Source organism: Calypte anna, chromosome 15 (genome assembly GCF_003957555.1).
Source record: "Calypte anna isolate BGI_N300 chromosome 15, bCalAnn1_v1.p, whole genome shotgun sequence".
In the NCBI taxonomy this organism is placed as follows: Eukaryota; Metazoa; Chordata; class Aves; order Apodiformes; family Trochilidae; genus Calypte; species Calypte anna.
Window position 1 is genome coordinate 11,921,015 of NC_044261.1, and position 17,170 is coordinate 11,938,184.

Here is a 17,170-nt window from a genome sequence, read left to right on the forward strand (position 1 = left end):
AACCTTTTTGAAGACTGGAAGGTCTGGGCTGGGCAAGGCAGGTGCCAAGAGGAGGGGTACCAGCTTCCCAGCCTCACCACCTCAAGCTACCAAGCTGTTGCCAGAAGTAGCTTCCTACAGGCTCCAGAAGAGAGTTCTGTTCTGGGACAAGAACCTGGACAAACCTCAAGATGCTTCATTGCCTGTATGCTCAGAGACAAATTCCCTATCCAACAACCTTGGCTTTTCTTCTGGTCCCGTTTTACTGCTTCTGAAAGGCACAACAGCCCCATGAAATCAAAAACTATCACCCCACCTGAAAACACTCTGGAGCTCAACTGAATTCTAATGGCTTATTGTTTTTCTAGGGTGCCTTAAAAAGAGTCTGCTCTTTTATGAATCTAATTTTCCCTCTGTGAACATTTGGATTTTTTCTCCCCTTCTCTAGTAAGCAATTCAATAATATCAGTCAACTTTGATTCCTCCAGCTTTCAACAGAGGACCTACTGCTACCCTCAAGAGAACCTTATATGTATTGTATTTTTTTGTTTGTTTCAAATCATTATTTAATCAAGATGAAGGGAGAAGAGAAATGGGGCCCTCACTCATACTCCTGACTGCAGTTTTGAGTGTGTTCAAACGAGGCACTGCAGTCTAATAGGTTCCAAAAATACAATCACTGCTCATCTTCAATTAAACTGAATGAGTCCCTTCACTGTGCTGAACACAGCCCAGAGGTCACTGTTGACTATACATTTTCTCAGCCATAAGGGGACCAAGACCTATCAATAAGCATCATGGCCCAGCTTCTGTTACAGTTGCAGGATTTCTTTCTTGGGTCTTTTTTTCCTCCTGTTTTACAACTCACTTCAAAGTTGAGTTCATTTCTTTTGCAGGAGTTCATAATGTCTCCTTTTCTTGCTTTTTCTGGGCATTTTTGCAATGATTGGGATTAAAAAAAAACCAAACTTGTGTCAATACCTGGCAAGCCATGCTCTCAAGCCTGGCAGAGAAGCTGCAGAGGAGCTTCTATGGATACATCAGTGGCAAAAGGAGGGGCAGGGAAAACTTCCATTCTTTGCTGGACATGGAGGGAAACACACTTACCAAAGATGAGGAAAAGGCTGAGGTATTTAACACTTTCTTTACCTCAGTTTTCAACAGGTTGTCCTGAGGACAGTGGCTTCTGGGGCTTGTAGAGAGAAATAGGAAGCTGAGCAGCCCCTCTGTGATCCTGCACGGAAAAGGTGGTGACTGCTGAGCCACTTGGATCCTCACAAGTCTGTGGGGCCAGAGGGTATCCACCCCAGGGTGATGAGGGAGCTGGGGAAGAGCTCCCCCAAGCTGGTCTCCAGCATTTACCAACAGTCCTGTCTCACTGGGGAGGTCCCAGATGATGGGAAGCTGGGGAATGTCACAGCAATCCACAAAAAAGGGACCAAAGGAGGACCCAGGAAACTCCAGGCCTGTCAGCCTGACCTGAGTGCTTGGCAGGGTTATGGAGCAGCTCATCCTGGGGACAATCCCACAGCAAAGTCAGGAGGGACAGAGGATCAGACCCAGCCAGCACGGGGTAAGGAAGAGCAGGTCCTGTCTGACCAACCTGAGCTCCTTTTATCATCAGGGGACCCAGTGCTGGATGAGGGGAAAGCTGGGGATGGAGTCTGCCTGGACTTTGGCAAAGCCTTTGACACCATTCCCATAGCATTCTCCTGGAGAAGCTGTCAGCCCATGTCAGACAGGAGCACTATGGGCTGGGTTAGGAACTGTCTGGAGAGCCACCAGAGAGCGGTGCTGAATGGTGCTGATCTAATTGGTGGCTGTGGTGTCCCCCAGGGATCAGTGTTGAGCCCAGTTCTGTTTAATATCTGTTGGACTTAGATGATCTCACAGGTCCTTTCCAACCCGAATGATTCTGTCATTCTGAGCTGCTGGTGTGGGGAGTAGCACCTGCTGAGAGGGGCTCCTCAAGGGTACATTCATCTTCCAGACCCAAGGGCTGGGTGGAGGCCTTTCCCTGGGGGAAACGGGCTCACTTTTGCTGATGATTTTCCTCACCTGAAAAGCCAACCTTATACTAAAGGTGTAAAAAAACCAAAACAAAACAAAAACAGAAAAGAAAAAAGAAAAAAAAGAAAAAAAAGAAAAAAAAACAGAAAAAAAGAAAAAAATAGTGCCATAGGTTTGCTAAGTGGAGAGTCCAGAGTGAGGTTTTCTCTACCACAGGGGCTAAGTCCAGGAGTACGGAGGCAATGATGACACAACTCTCCCTGTGAGGTCAGAGCCTGGGCTATTTGGGCTGGACAACAGCACTGCTGAGCAGCCTGGCTCACAGAGCCAGTGCTGGGGGTAAATTCCTGAAAAAGACAGGCAAAGCTCTGTTCCTTTGCAAAGATCTTTCCAGCTTCCTGGGATGCAGCCATTATTGCATTGCACAGGCCAGTGTGTCCTCAGCTCAATGCCAGGCTGGCACTGCTTTGGAGCAAGGGCTTTTGCCTTCCACCAGCTCTTTTGGTACCTGGTGCAGATCACAGCTATGCCAAAGCTGCAGGCATCCCTCCTTCACCCCAGCCTGCCAGTGTGGTTCCAGTGCCGAGCTGCCAACTTACCAGACAGTAACCAGGTAACTTCAGTCCCACAGCTGTGAGGATTGAAAAGAAAAAGCAAAAAGAGGAGACCTTCCATATTTATGGAAGGCTTTGCCTTTCTGCTCATCAACGGCCCTCTTGATTGCTGCCTAACAGTTAAAGAACAGCTTTTCCTATGTAAGCCCAGCCTAGAAAACAGAGAGCAAGCCAGCACACAGATCTTCAATAAGGTTCCCTCCTCCTGCACGTGCTGTCCCAGCCCCTGCACAACATCTCCTCACTTCTACCTCTCTGCAGACACACAAGCACAAACAGCATCACTTGGAACAACTGTACCCCACTGAGCCTCACTGAAAATCTGGCTCAAGCCCGAGTTCATTTGTGACACTGGATGAACAAGCTTCATCAGAAGTGAGGGAACTGGCAAGGAAAGTGGATTGCAGCATGCAGTCCTCTTCATCAGGTACAACAAAGCCAATGGGATTCATAGCCTGGAGGTATTTATATTGCACTGCTCAACTGCAAGCAGTGGCATGTAATAATACATCTGTATCAGTGTGGCATAAAGTGTCTGCAGCAGGTTTGGGGAAGATTCTGTTCAAAATGCTGTGTATTACCCACAGTTTCTCTGCATGCTGAGGCACAGAGCCACAATCCTGTCCTCAGCAGGTGCCTTTTGTGGCTGCATGGGATTGAAAGGGAAAATGAGAAGGAAAAGTTTGAAAATTCACTGCCAAAAAGAAAAGTAGCAGGGAACTTTGGGGTGTTTCTGCATACATGTGCGTGCTTCAACTTATGCTTAAAGGCAAGGGGGAAAGAAGCAGCAAGGTGGATACATGGGCAGGCCATTCTTTTGGATGTTTTGTCCCTCATAAATTACAGTTAGACTTGATTAGAAAAATGTGGCTTTTCTAGTAGACAGGAAAACTATCTGGAGATGGCAGAATTTACCACAAAATACTTCAGCTCTTCAGAAGAATATAGAAAAAAAATAGACTTAGAAAGCAAAGTCTTTGATTTGGAAATGATGTAGCATTACCTCATCAGAGATCATGCACTGTCTCTTTGGCTCATGCAGATGAGCACGTTGGGATCTGTCATGGACAATCCTTTTCTCTGGAGATAGGACAAAGCATCTCTCCAGACAAGGACAATTTGGCTTCGAAGGCCAGGCCAGGGGGAAGGGCAAGGAATGTGACACATCAGTCCTCATAGAGGATTGAAATATGGCATTTTTACATCCAAATTTTGGAATTTCCCACAAAATCTGTTCTTTTACAGTGATTTATTTTTATTAGGTGATCAACATTTTATGCAGGAGCATGTTTTCAGTTCATATCATATCCAGGCTGCTCTCAAAGTAGGTTCTGACAGAATTATGCTTATTTATAGAGCAACCATTTAGCTTACAAAAAGGAGAGGCATCAAAGAGCTGTGTGCAGTCATTAATGAGACTAGAAGTTCCCATTCCATTTTTCACTGACAGTTTTGAGTGCATGGTATTTAATTGCTTCATTCAGAAATATTTCAGGGTCAGCACTCAGCCAGGGTCTTCAGTTTAAACAAGTGCTTAAATGTGCTCCTGAGTGATGTCCCAAGAGAGCATACTCCTTTTTGAGAACAAAAGGACACTAGTGGGTTGCAGAGCAAAGGTACTGATGCCTTTTAGTCACCAAAATATTTGTCTGTGTTATTAACCCTTACAAGAAAGAACGCAGCAGAACAACTTTTCCTTTGTGTCCATCCCCTGCATCTGTAACTGTAAAGCTCTGACTTTCCCTGCCTGCAGCTTGTGAGTTCATCTGCTCCAAGTGTAGCAAGTGGAAAGGGGAGCACAGCATGCTTGAGTTTCTCTCATTTTAAAGCTTTTACAGTCTTAAATTAGAGTTTACCCTTGCTCAGGGAACAGAACATCTGGCAGTCAGCCTCACAGGACTCAGAGAACCTGGCTTCAGAGAGAGAAAATCTAGTACCAGTTTCAAAACAGGCTTAGACTTGAAAACACTTAGGTAAACTATGTAATTTGAATCAACAAAAACCCAAAACAGTGACATGATGCAGTCTTTGGCTGTCTGCTTTTTGGGAGGAGCTCTTAAATCATTCCTACCTCCTCAAATAGAAAGAGGGCAACACCCTAGGCTTGTGACAGTACAAATTTCTTATTCTTTCTTTGCATGCACACAGATCCACACATGGTGTGCAGGTTCTGCTGTTCACACTCTACCTAATATGGATTTATAAGCTGTGACTCACATGTGACTACACACTCAGGAGATGTATATAACAAGAACAAATCTGCATATCTATAATGGTGAAAGACAGCTTGTGCCTGGCTGTGCCCACAAATAATCCCTGTGTATTTGGATGAGAATGCTGCCTATGTGGGTGTCTCCTCTTGCTGGCACTATCTATATAATTTCTGATGGAATTACTGTGTATGACTGAGCTACTTCCATTTGATGACTGGGCCTAAAAGAGAAAATCAGTTCCCTGTTACGTATCACTTTGGGGCTTGCAGGACTCTGCTCCTAATGTTACACATCCACACAGGTATCAGATGCTAAACTACCTTGAGTCCTATGTAGCAACTTCTCTCTCCAGAATGCCTATCAGATACTAACACCATGATGAAAGAGCATCACACCTCTGCTTTGCAGCTACTGGCAACAAAGAGGAATTGCAAAATGTAAAAAGAAGACTCTGTATCAAGCTGTATCTAATATTTCTCTCCATCCTTTGCTCTCTCATCTCTAAAGCATGTATTATATCATCCCTTTCCATGTACAGTGAAAAACATCCCAAGGCACTGAGCTTGATTTTACCCTCAGCTGCACATGCAGTTCCCATTAGCATCAATGAGAGCTGCTCATAAATTCTGAATTTGGCTCCTGGGCTTGTCAGTCCAGCACAACCATGATCCTAGAAGGATCCTGATAGTCAGAAAACATCCCCCACCAATAATCACCAACTCCTCTAATGTAAATATTTCTTTTTTAGTTTGATTTCCTTTTTTCCCCTGAAGGACTAAACTTCTGGATGGGAAGACCAGTGAATTAAGTTAACATCCATCTGAACAAAGACTGCATAACAAACACTTCCCTGTAAAGTATCACTGCTGAAGGCCACATTTTTTTTGTTGTTTTTATTTTTTGTTAAATGCCCTCAATTCATTATTAGTAGGCTACAGCCTTTGTATATTCTTCCCCTGTCCAGCCCCACCCTTGATTTGAAAGTGCTGAAGGAAGGAATCACTTTAAATATATTGGAGAACAGCACCATTAATAAATAACACAGTTTTGACCAACTTTGTCTAACATTGCTATAATCGAGGTATAAAAATTTCATATGACATTACTTGTCCAGATTCCCAGGGCTAGCTCAAGCAAAGAAGCACAGTGTGTAATACTTACTACTTCCTTAGGAGACAGGAAGCTGTAGAACAGGAGGGATTGGCTGGATTTTTGGCTGGCCTGAACCTCTGCAGAGAAGCTTGTCTTTGCCGTGCTCTTTGAATGGTGCCAGGAGCATCTTTGCCGTGTTTTGTGCCTTTCCTCCCGAGACCTGGCTCTGTGCCTCCAGGAGACATGAATACCCAAAGCATTATTCCTTGCTATTGCAGCATGCCCCTTACCAGCTCCATACAAACCCTCAGCAGCTCTTTGCTAGGTCATTGTGTGTGGGAGATCTTCCACATGACTTCTCTTTGGAGTCGTGGTGGAGAGAAAAGGGGTGTTTTGCTTTGTTGTTTTTTTGTGGGGTTTTTTTTTCAATATTTTGCATCCAAACTTTGGATTTTAACCTTAAATTTCAGCACCAATTTATGATTTTATGGTGGCTCAAGGCTCACACAGCCTAGAATGTCCCTACAGTACTACACCCCCCAGAGAAAACACACTCTGCTTGTGTAGGAACACCCCTCAAAGGACTGACTGCATTCCTCCCTCCACTGATTATCAGCTTTTCATAAGAAAATCCCCAGTAGTTAGGAGGAATAAAGTGGGAGAGTAAGGGGTGTTTCCTTATGAAGTGCTTTCAGAAAATGCGAAACATGAAGTCATGATGTGTGTAAACTGTGACTTGCTATTGCAGTGGAGCAGGCTCTAGTACCAGCATCCACTTAGGTGGCCTCAGGATGCATCTGTCATCCACAGGACTGAGATTTTTAATCAGGTCAAAGACAGCAGCTATAGATTGCCATGGGCAAATATATTTCCATTGCTAAGACCAAGCTTAAGGGTTTCCTGGGACATCAGCAGTACAGAGCCCCAGGGGTAAGGAAGACAGACTAGGTTGGAATCAGCTGTCATGGGCTGATCATCAGACAGGGGGATTAGAAGTGACTGCTGGACCGAAAATCTGCAGACACTGCTCCTAGAGCCAAGACCACACAAAGCTCAGAGCCCCATATGTGCCATAGCTGCTACCAGAACTGGATGTGGCTCTGCACAGAGGCTTTGTGGGTCACACAGGCTATTGCAATTGCATACTTGAGCCCACCGAGATGTGTTGAAGGACATTACACAGAGAGCAGTGACATTACCTGCTTCTGCAGCTGGGGGAGTGGTAGTCAGAGCTCTCAGAGCAAGAGTGGCAGTGACGGTGGCGATGAGACTTCCTGGTGCGCCCACGAGAGCTTTAAGAAGCAGAGAGAAAAAAAAACCAAAACGCTCTTAGATGAGCAGACTGTGCAAGAGCCAGCAGCTGGAGGCTGAAAGCAGTAACATTCACATCAGGAGGAAGATCTGTGTTTTAAACCTGAGATTGGTGCATGAAACATTGTGCACAACACTAACACCTGAGAAAGTCTCCATCTCTTTGTGTCTACACTGACAGCAAGCCATCCTACTGAGATCAATGCCAGCATCTTAACTACAGGCTATTAGCTTGGCTCTGTAGACTGCTGGGGAAGATCTATGGGCTAGCATTGAGCGACAGGCAGCACCAATCCTTTCTGCTTTCAGGTCCTTAAAGAGCTATGTGCTTCCCCATCATCCTGCAGCCTACCCTAAGACAGCCAGGAAACAGCCTGCGACCTTCCCATGGCTGAGCCTCTTTGGGGGAGCACCATTCCTCTGGGCAACCCATGGCAAAGCTGCAGCCCTCCCATTTCTTGCTCCAGCCCTCTCTGTAGTGCAGGCTCCTTGTAAAAAAAAAGCAGGTGCAGAAGGAAGAAGGCTGCAAACGACACAGGAACCTCAGTAACAGCCAGCCTACCCCATGCTCTCCAGGTGGCAAGGTCAATCCAGGCTGATGGGCAGCCCTTATGGTTGCCATAGAACCATGAAGTTCATCTTCCCCAGCTGCTGCCTGCCCTGTGCAGGGTTCCTGTTTGGGCAGGACTATTCTACCTGGCTTCTTATAGGTGCCCAGTCACTGCTGCTCCCTTTTCTGACAGAGCCACAGGACATTTACCAGCAAACTGCTCACAGGGACCCATGTTCAGTGCCCTGCTACTCCTCCCTTTGTTCCATCCAGGCTGTTACTGATGGGCCATTGCTGCCCACACCAACAGCTGGAATCCTGCACAGAGATAGCAGGGTGATGCAAGCTACCTGTCACCTCTTGTCCCATTCTCTCCAATTTTTGCCCACCACAGGAGTTATTTTAGATCTGATAGGATAACTGTCTCCTCAGCCTGTGCCAGCAAGCAAAGGTCATGATGGGTTAGCTGCTGGGAACACTCTGGTTTCATGGTCACGTTATGCCAGCCACTGGCAGCACTAATACATTCTGCCTGGGCAGCATTTAGCAATTTGCCACTATAAAAACCTCAAGAAATTAATTGCCTGAGAACAGCATCTCCTTTAAGACAAAAGGGCCACTGCCAGGGTAACTTCAGCTCCACCTTGTTATTTTCTCTATGATTAAAAACTTCCCATTTTCAGATCTTCCTTATTTTCATACAGCAGAAATCAGCAACACTGAACACCTCTCCCTCACAGGGAGGTTGTGTGTGAAAATTCCCATGTTTGCTCTTCACCCTCTGCATCAGTCTCTCCAGTTTAAGAGTTTTCCCTTTTCGCAGGAGAAAACTGGTCCTGTGTGATTTAGATAACCAGTTGCTCAGCATAAAGAGAAGACAAAGCTATGTGATTATACAGAAATCCTGATCTGAGCTGACTCATGGGATCTATCTGATCTACACCCAGGAGCAATAAGAATGTTTGCAGACACTGGGAGTGGCATAACTGATTTGTGAGCTGAAAGATAAAGGCTAAAACACCCTGGCTGGTGCATCCCTAAAGATCATTCCTAGCAGCCCTCATTCCCCTAGGTCAGTGCACTCCAGCTAGGCATCTGATCTTTGTTTTAACCACCCTGTCAGGCTTACACATACTGGACAGTGCTAGGCTGGTTTGGGGAGGTGCCTGCTGTTACTGGTAACATGGGAAGCTTCAGTTTTACCACTGAGGCTTCAGGGTGCAGCCTTCCCTGTTTGAGGAGGAAAAAAAAAAGAAGGTGGATGTGCTACTACTGAACACACAGAAGTCAGAGAAAAGGAGATGGGCTCTCTGCATACAATAGCAATTGTGCAGGCTGCACAACATGCTCTGCACCTCATGGGGTCCCAATCAAGAGTTGTTGTCCCTCTGTCTCCTTTTCTGCCTACTGGCTGAAAGTGTTGGGAAGAATCGAAGGGCAGTTCCTATTAATACCAGAACCATAAAATTCCCATCTTCCATCTCAGTTTCTGTCTCTAACAGGGTACTCTGAGTCTCAGCAAACCAGGGGTTTGGTGCCCAGGATTAAGCCACAGAATAGTTTCCCTGCTCTGAAAGCAGGGAAGACACAAGTTGGAATACCCAGGTGTCCTGGTTTGGGCCAGGATAAAGGTAATTTTCTGTCTTGTAATTTTGCTTTCAGCTAAGTCTCTTGTAAGTAGCTGCACTTGCTGAAATTAAAAGCAAGTTACTCGGTCAGTGTCTGCTACTGGGACTGATAATGCTGAACGTTTATAGTTGCAGCTGGAGATTGATGTGCAGAACCAACACTGCTCAGTTCTGAGGAACATTTTGCCCTCCAGAAGGAGAAAAGGAGTAAAAAGGTCACACCTGCAACCCTTCCTTACAGAGGAATGGACAAGATAGATGCCAAAATTGACCAAACAGAGTATTCCATCCCACACATCATACTCAGTATAAATTTGAGGGATCACAAGGGTCAAACCCCTTCCTGCTTCCCCTTCTTTACCTGTCCCTGCTTGCTTCAGCATCCTGGGAGGATTCCATCCCTTCCTCTGCCTGTGGTCCTGATCCATGCCAGCGTGAATCTGTGTGTTCCTGCCTCCAGCTCCCAGCTGCTGCTGACTCCAGGAGTCCAGCCTGGACTTTCCCAGGGCTGCTCTGCAGCCTCAGTGGTGATGTGAGAGTTATTGGGGGAAAGGAGGAGGAATGTAGGAGCAATTTTCCTGTATATTTGTAGATATTTAGTATTTTTTCCTATTTATCATTACTGTTTCATTGAAGTTGTGCAGTTTAGTTTCCAACCAATCAGTCTCTCTCCCTTATTCTCTCTCCTTCCTTTATCAGGGTGGGGAGGGGGATTAATAGAGACCATCTGTTATTTGGTTTAATTGCTGTGCCAGTGTTAAACCATGATACCAGGGGAAGACAGAAATGAAAAAACAGAAGGCTTACAGGCCTGCCTTCCAGTCTCAAGGAGCCACATTTTATACCATACCCCTTAAGTGTCTGCTCCGAAGGATAAGGATTGTGCTCTACCAACACTCCAGAGTAGATAGGAACCTCAACCCAATATTTTTGCAACCTCTATCTCCTCCAGACAATCTCTTCTCTTCCCTAGTTCCCACTGCCCATCTCATTGGGATATCTGGTTGTCCTGTGTATCACGAGTAGCCCCTACCACAACAACCAAGAGTAGCAAACAAGGAGCTAGAGCCCTTCTCAGCAAAAGTGTGCCAGGGTGCCCTTTGCACAGTGGGGGCTGTGGGGCTGCATGTGCCACAGATTTGAGTTCATCTTCTCATGCTGCCCTCATCAGAAAAGATAGAGTCTCTGCTCAGGACTCAGTGAACTTGCGAGATACAAAGAAAGCACCAAATGAGGTGGCACAAAAGAGGGGAAAAGATCTCCAGCTTCTACAAACCCTTTTCCATTCCAGCAAAATCAGAATTGCTGGTTTTAGCTGAGAAATAATCCCTAGAACTGCTTAGGGCTGTGCAACCAGTGTTAGCTCCAGGGAACCCACCACATCAAGCACTTCATAGCCCCCACATCTCTATGCAGGCAGGGCAGGGAACACCATGAATTGCTACTTACTGTTTTTTGTGTTTTCTTTCTTCCTTTCTCTTACTTTTGGGGCTTGAGGAACTAAATGAGAAATGGCTAATTAATTTGGAGATTTCTGTTCTGAAAAAAACCTGTACAATCACACATCAATATTACTGCTAGATCACCCAAGAGCGTGCATTAAAAACGAAAGGAATTAATGATTCTGTTGCAGCACAGGGGGTCTGAGTGCCTGCTGACAATCTGGCTTGTGGACTTTGCAAATAAAAGATGCTCAAAGGGATCAGCCATCCTGGTGGCTTTGCATTTTCCCATAGAGATGATGAATACTTCTTGATACTGTACAAACACATACTGGAATCAAAAGAGATCTTCCAGTGCACACCTGGAAAGACACTGACTCGGTGTTGCAACAGTGGGAACTGCTGGGGGATGCTATACGTTACAGATAAAACTGTAAGAGAAATGAAGACTCAAGACACAGGATAGGTACACCATAGATGGGGTTGCCAGAGGCCAGCTTATACCAAGAGGTCTTTTCCCACTGATGTGTTTGATTGCACAGGCTGGGATGGAGACCTGATTCCTGTGGGTTGTGAGGAATGAATGAGTGTGAAAATGGAGAGGGTAGCCCCAGACCCACAGGGAATTAAGGGAGCCAAGGGGATTCCTCAAGAAGTCACAGAAGAAAAGAGTTTTCTGACCCCACCCAGTGAACATAAACCTTGTGACATCTTGAAGAGACCACTACACTCCTGTCTCTAAGGGAGCGCCCACACTTGCTCAACTCTTACCTGTGTCTTCTCTTCTTTGAAGATAACCTGCGAGAAACAAATACATACACTGGAAATAAGGTCTCACAAAACTGGAAATTTGAATCAGTATGTCTAGGCCCAGCATTAGACTGAGCACTGCGAGAAGACCTCATAGATCTCCTGGTTTGCTGAGAACTCCTGGGCAGGAGATTAAAATTCAAGAAGCATTTGACCCAGGGCTCTTGTCAGGAGGTGGCATCTGTAGAAGAGTTTTCACCTCCCCATGGGGTCCACTGCAGCTCTGATCAGGAGTCTGACACCTCTCCCTCCTGGTGCTGGGTTCAGCCAGCTGCCCAAAGGCAGTAATGTCTTCCACCCCTTGCCCAAACCCCCTCACAGCTACCGTCGACCCACAATTACATTTTTCAAGGGAAAAATACCTGTTTCTCTTTCGCTTCTTGGAGCTTTTCTTCTTCTTCTTCCTCACAGGAGTAGGGCTATAGGAGGGGGACCTGAGGAAACAGAGGGGCATTAGGGACTGCAGGGCTCCCCACAGCCCTCCCCAGCCACCCCAGCCCTTTCCCCAGCACCTGCGGCTTCCTCTCGGGGAAGAGAGGGGCCGGGGGCCCCCAGGAAACCCAGAAGGAACAGGGAGGTCAGTGCCAGCCCAGCCTCTGCCACCCTGAGGAGAGGGAGAGAAAATGGCAGCACCTCCCTCAGCCTGTGGAAGGCCCTGGCCTCTCCCAGCTCCCCATCCGCAGCCTCCATTTCACTCCTCGTGTTTTCTGCCCCCTCACACCCCTGAGGGGCTGCCGGTCCCCTCACACCACACACAACATCATGGCCGCCCTCACCTCCTTCGCTTCTTGTGGCCCAATTTCTTCTTCTTCTTCTTCCCCCGGGCTGGCAGCACCACGCACTCCTCGTTGCAGGAGGGGCTGGAGAAGCAACAACAACAAAAAAACAAAATTAAAATGATAAAATCATCATCATAACAAAAAAAGCAAGGGCACTGTGTGTATTGTCTCAAGCAGGGCTGCTTTCCCCACCTCAGGGGCATCCAGGGCAGGGATCAGGACCCAGGGTGTGGGTGAGCACCTAATTACCCTCTAATGAAGACCTGGGGCTCAGCTCAAATGAAGTGTTTCCTCCATGGCTATGATATAACAAGACAGCATATAACAAGATATAACAAGACAGATATAACAAGACGATAGGCTGTGGTGGTACTGGCTGATTATTTTAATTGTTTGCTGAGGTTAACAACCTAACAGATTTATAGGTTTTTGTTGGTCTTGGTAAATATCCTTTAAATAACTAATTGGCATTTAATTTGCATACAATAATTATTGCAGCCAGCTGCATCTAACTGTAATAAAAGACTTGGCATATGTTAAATAGCAATTGAATAGAAATGTATATATTTATTGAGATGCTGTAGTAATTTAATGACATATGCACCTCTTGACACAGTTGTTAAATCCTGAAAAAAACCCTCCTGTAAATTAATTCTGTTTTTAAAACATAAAACACTGAATTGTGTTACGTTTCAATGAAAATCAAGTATCATAGATAAATTAATTTAGGCGACTGGGCTTAAAATACAAAAGATACTCTGTGGCTACTCATTAACCAAAGCAAACACTCATTAAGATGGTGGCAGCCCGAGGAAATCTGCCTGTGGGTCCCCTAACTGATCCACAGGTGAGGTTTATGGGGAGCCAGCTTCCCAAGACCTCTGCAAAATTACTGTTGGAAACCAGGGCACTGGGCTTGTGCCTCAGTTTCCCCACTGCTCATTCTGCCAGTCGGAGGAGCTGCTGGCAGGGAACGTACAATGACAGCCCCTTGTTTGCAAGACTGTGGGATCTTTACTGCAGAAAATGACCAAAAACTCATCATTTTCTGCAGGAAGAACAAATATGGTTGTTACAAAGAGCCCTAAACACAGAGCAATCAGCACAGCAAGGTGACAGGGAGGCTATGTACCTCCTGACACTTGCTCACCAAAACTTGAATTGTTGCCAAAATTACACTTTCAGAAAAAGCCAATTGCTCCATGCTTTCAAAACATCTGCCCAAGGACACCCTAAGGGGCTGCCCCAGGCCAGGGACCTAATCACCCATCTCAGCCCCTCAGTTATCAGGGTGCTCAGCCCCAGCTCCCACAGGTGTCTGGGATGGATCTGTGCTCCCCAGCAAACAGTTCTGGGTGCATCTCAGTCCCCGTGGCCAGGGGAGAGCAGGGAGAAAACACACGAGCAGTTTCTGCAGAGCTCTTCTCCCTTTCACAAGATAAAGCTCGTTTGTCTTTGATGTGGAAGCTTTCTCCCTGCACTGATCCAATTTTAATTGTTTCTCCATGATGGTAATCAAAGACTAATTAAAAATACACTTCAGATTACTGTTTCGGTTAGCCTGAAATCTGAAGATATGAAATGTGCTTTCTTGCTCTTTCTTTCCAGCATCTTTAACCAAATGGAGAGGCTTTAATCCCAGAGACAGTTTAGCAAGCAGGCAGGGGTTCAGAGGCCCTAGCTGCTTCATTTACAGTGTCTGATTCATTTTTTTCCCTCTCAAGTTGTCAGGGGGTAATGATGAACTGATAATGGAGCTGTATCCCTAAGGAAGCCAATCCAGGCATGGGGAGAGGGCAATTTCTGATAGCGATGCTCAGCTCAAGGTGCCCCATGGACCTGGTAGCACATGGGGATGCTGGCAGGCTGCCTGTCTTCCACCAGGATTACTTGCAAGGGGGTGGTAAGAGCAAGAAACAGAGGGGAAGTGACCTACAGGTGCCAACATGCACCAGAGTTTCATGTCGTACACTCACACCATTATTAAACCCGTCCATCCCAGCTCTCACAGATCCTGAGAGGAGCTGGGTAAACAGTCCCAAATGCCTCCTGTGTCATCCCCTGGCTCCAAGGTGACCCACTCACAGCCCTGGCTCCTACCTGCGTGATCTGTAGTCAGCATAGTCCCGTCTCCCCTTCCCTTTAGCACAGCCATTGGTAGTGGAAGTCTCCTTGACCCCATGGCTGCTCAGTTTTTCTGGACATCTGTCCTCTGCAGGGCATGGCAAGCATCTGAGTGTCCCACTGCAGGAGGGAGAAGAGAGGGACACAGCAATAAAGAGCTGTCCTTATAGCAGGGCTCCTCTGTTGGAAGATTTCTGTGAGGAATCCCCTTTCCTGTCCACAGACAGGACCTGTGCTGCTCTGCAGGAGACTTGCAGGTTGCCCCCTCAGCCTCCTGAGCCCACAGTGCTCCAGAAAGCCCTCATTCCCAGGGCAAGCCATGGCCCAGACATGCTCAGCTTTTAGGCAGAGATGTCACAAGCATGGTAGAGCTGAGAAGCCACTGGATGGCCCTGGGCTATGGGAACAGCACAGGATCCAGATCCAATACAAGGGGCAATCTCAGCTGATCAGCACAGCACCCCTGGTCACCTTCCTTTGACGTGTGGCTTTTAACTCAGCAGAGACAGCACTGATCTTATACAATGGTAGATTAAAAAAAAATTAAAATATTTTGCATTTCAGGTCTCCAAACCTGCCATTGTGTCACCAATACCTTGCCTCATCCCATCCCCTTGCCAGCACTTGCGGGGAAGCAGGGCTTCAGCATCCAGGGGACAGCCCTCCATCCCTGCTCCTACAAATAGGGTATTGGTCCAGTAAATGCATCTGATCCTGCTGAAAGCCCAAACTGGAGAACCTAGTAGAGCCCAGCAGACCTAAGAGGAACCACCTGAGCTACACAGGTGCCTGCAAGAGCCCTGAGATCATTAGAGTTGGAGAGGTGCAGAGCCAGGGCAGGGCAAGCCTGAGGTGAGGGGTCACCAAGATACACTGGAGTTTGGACAGGACAAGCTGAAATTGAGGAAAGAAGCCAAATGGAGAAAAGAAACCTAAGCTCAGGCACTTGGGAGGAAAGTAAATAGGTTTCCAGGCCCTGCAGATGTTTATTTCAAACAACACAAATATTAACAGAAAGCCATAAACCATGGCCAGCAGCAGAGGGGGCAAGACCACTGTGGGGTTTGTGTCATCCTGAGTATTATTTGAGTAAATAAAGCAATTATATAAATAAATAAAGCTTGGCCTGGCTGCAGAGACTGTCACAACCATCACACATGGGCTGGGGGTATAGGGGTATAACAAGGGAATAGAGCAAGGTATGTGTTGTACACTTTGGATATTCAATTGGAACAAGAGAGTGCTTAAGGAGCAATGTCATACTAAAATAGCATCTTAGCCCTGGCTGGGCAAAGCCAGAGGCTTGCATGCCCCAGGGAACATCCTGCTGCCTGCCCCAGTCATGAGCAACACTTCCAGGGCTGGAGTTGGCACAGGAACACCTGCAGAAGAAGGGTCACTCCACTCTTTCCACCTGTGTTTTCTCCCTCAACGAAATCCCACTTTCTCCAGTAGCTGTCTCCTTCTTGGAGCCCATTTTGCCATGCCTGACCATTTAGGGGTGTGCATCAGCCAAATACAAGCATCAGAGGTCAACGACGGGAAGCTGAAATATTTATGACTCAGGACATGTAGATTTATGACTCAGGACATGCAGGAGGTGATGGTCCCTCTGCCTTTAAAAATCTAAAAAACGATTGTAATAAAATTCCCCAGTCGCTTCCCAACATATACATTATATTTAGTTATCCAGGAAGCTACATGGTTAATTGCTTTCTTTGTTCAAGATAATTAGCTTGTGGCCTTTTCTGAGCCCCTTTTAAGAACAATCTTCCGATGTTCAATCATTAGAATCCATTATAAAACGTCCCCACATTAATGACCTGTGCAAAGACTGGGCTGTATCAGCTCCAGCAGCAGGGTTCCTCCTGGCTGGCAGCACCAGGAGGGACCTGGGCATGGCAGGCAATGTCTCTCTCACCCCACTCCTGCTCCCACTGATGGGATTTTCAGGAGTTAAAACACATTGGCCTTTAGGCAACCAAGTATTCCTGTCCTGCAACACGCTACAAAACATTTCTTCTGGGCTTGGGAGTAATTATTGATGGAAATAATTATTCTCCAATTCCATCAAAGGTTGGCTCCAGTTCAACCAAATGTTCCCTCTGATGAATGCAGAGAGTCACTAGCACTCTAAACTGGCTGCTAATCTCCTTGTGTTAAGCTCCACAGACACTGATTAGATATATATATAAAAATGTACATTTTGTTGTGGTCTTTCATGTGTTTGAGGGCTTGGAGTTTGGTGTGAACAATTACTGTGGCCTCAAAGGACAGGATTATTACACCTTCCCCTGCCAGTTCCTGCCTGCAGCAGAAAGGAGAAAGCCTCGAGGGTGATGTGCTGGGGCCATCCCCAGAAGGGCAAGGAGGACCATGCAGCTGGAAGCGTGGGGGCTTGCTCAGCACAGGGGATGTGCTGCCCACAGGGACGTGTGCCAGAGCAGGCAAGAGGAAAAGGAGGCAGGAAGAATGCCCAGGGTCTGCTCTGCTGAAGGGCAGCTGCTTCAGGCTCAGAATGAAGACCACAGCACCTCTGCCAACACGGGGGTCATGGTTTTGTCCCTAAGGACATACTCCTGGCCATGGAGCATGCCTGTATGCTTTGCTCTGACTTT

General features: G+C 46.6%; 1 protein-coding gene across 1 annotated transcript in view; it reads right to left on the reverse strand.

The window, feature by feature from the left end:
* Positions 1–17,170, reverse strand: part of SRRM4 (serine/arginine repetitive matrix 4) — a 42,526-nt gene that overhangs the window by 9,606 nt on the left and 15,750 nt on the right. The window contains exons 2-8 of the mRNA XM_030460522.1: positions 14,529–14,672; positions 12,426–12,509; positions 12,012–12,083; positions 11,611–11,637; positions 10,847–10,897; positions 7,108–7,200; positions 5,978–6,140 (exon numbers count right to left, since the gene is read on the reverse strand). Coding sequence (XP_030316382.1) covers positions 5,978–6,140; positions 7,108–7,200; positions 10,847–10,897; positions 11,611–11,637; positions 12,012–12,083; positions 12,426–12,509; positions 14,529–14,672 — 634 coding nt within the window. The remainder of the gene's footprint in view (positions 1–5,977; positions 6,141–7,107; positions 7,201–10,846; positions 10,898–11,610; positions 11,638–12,011; positions 12,084–12,425; positions 12,510–14,528; positions 14,673–17,170) is intronic.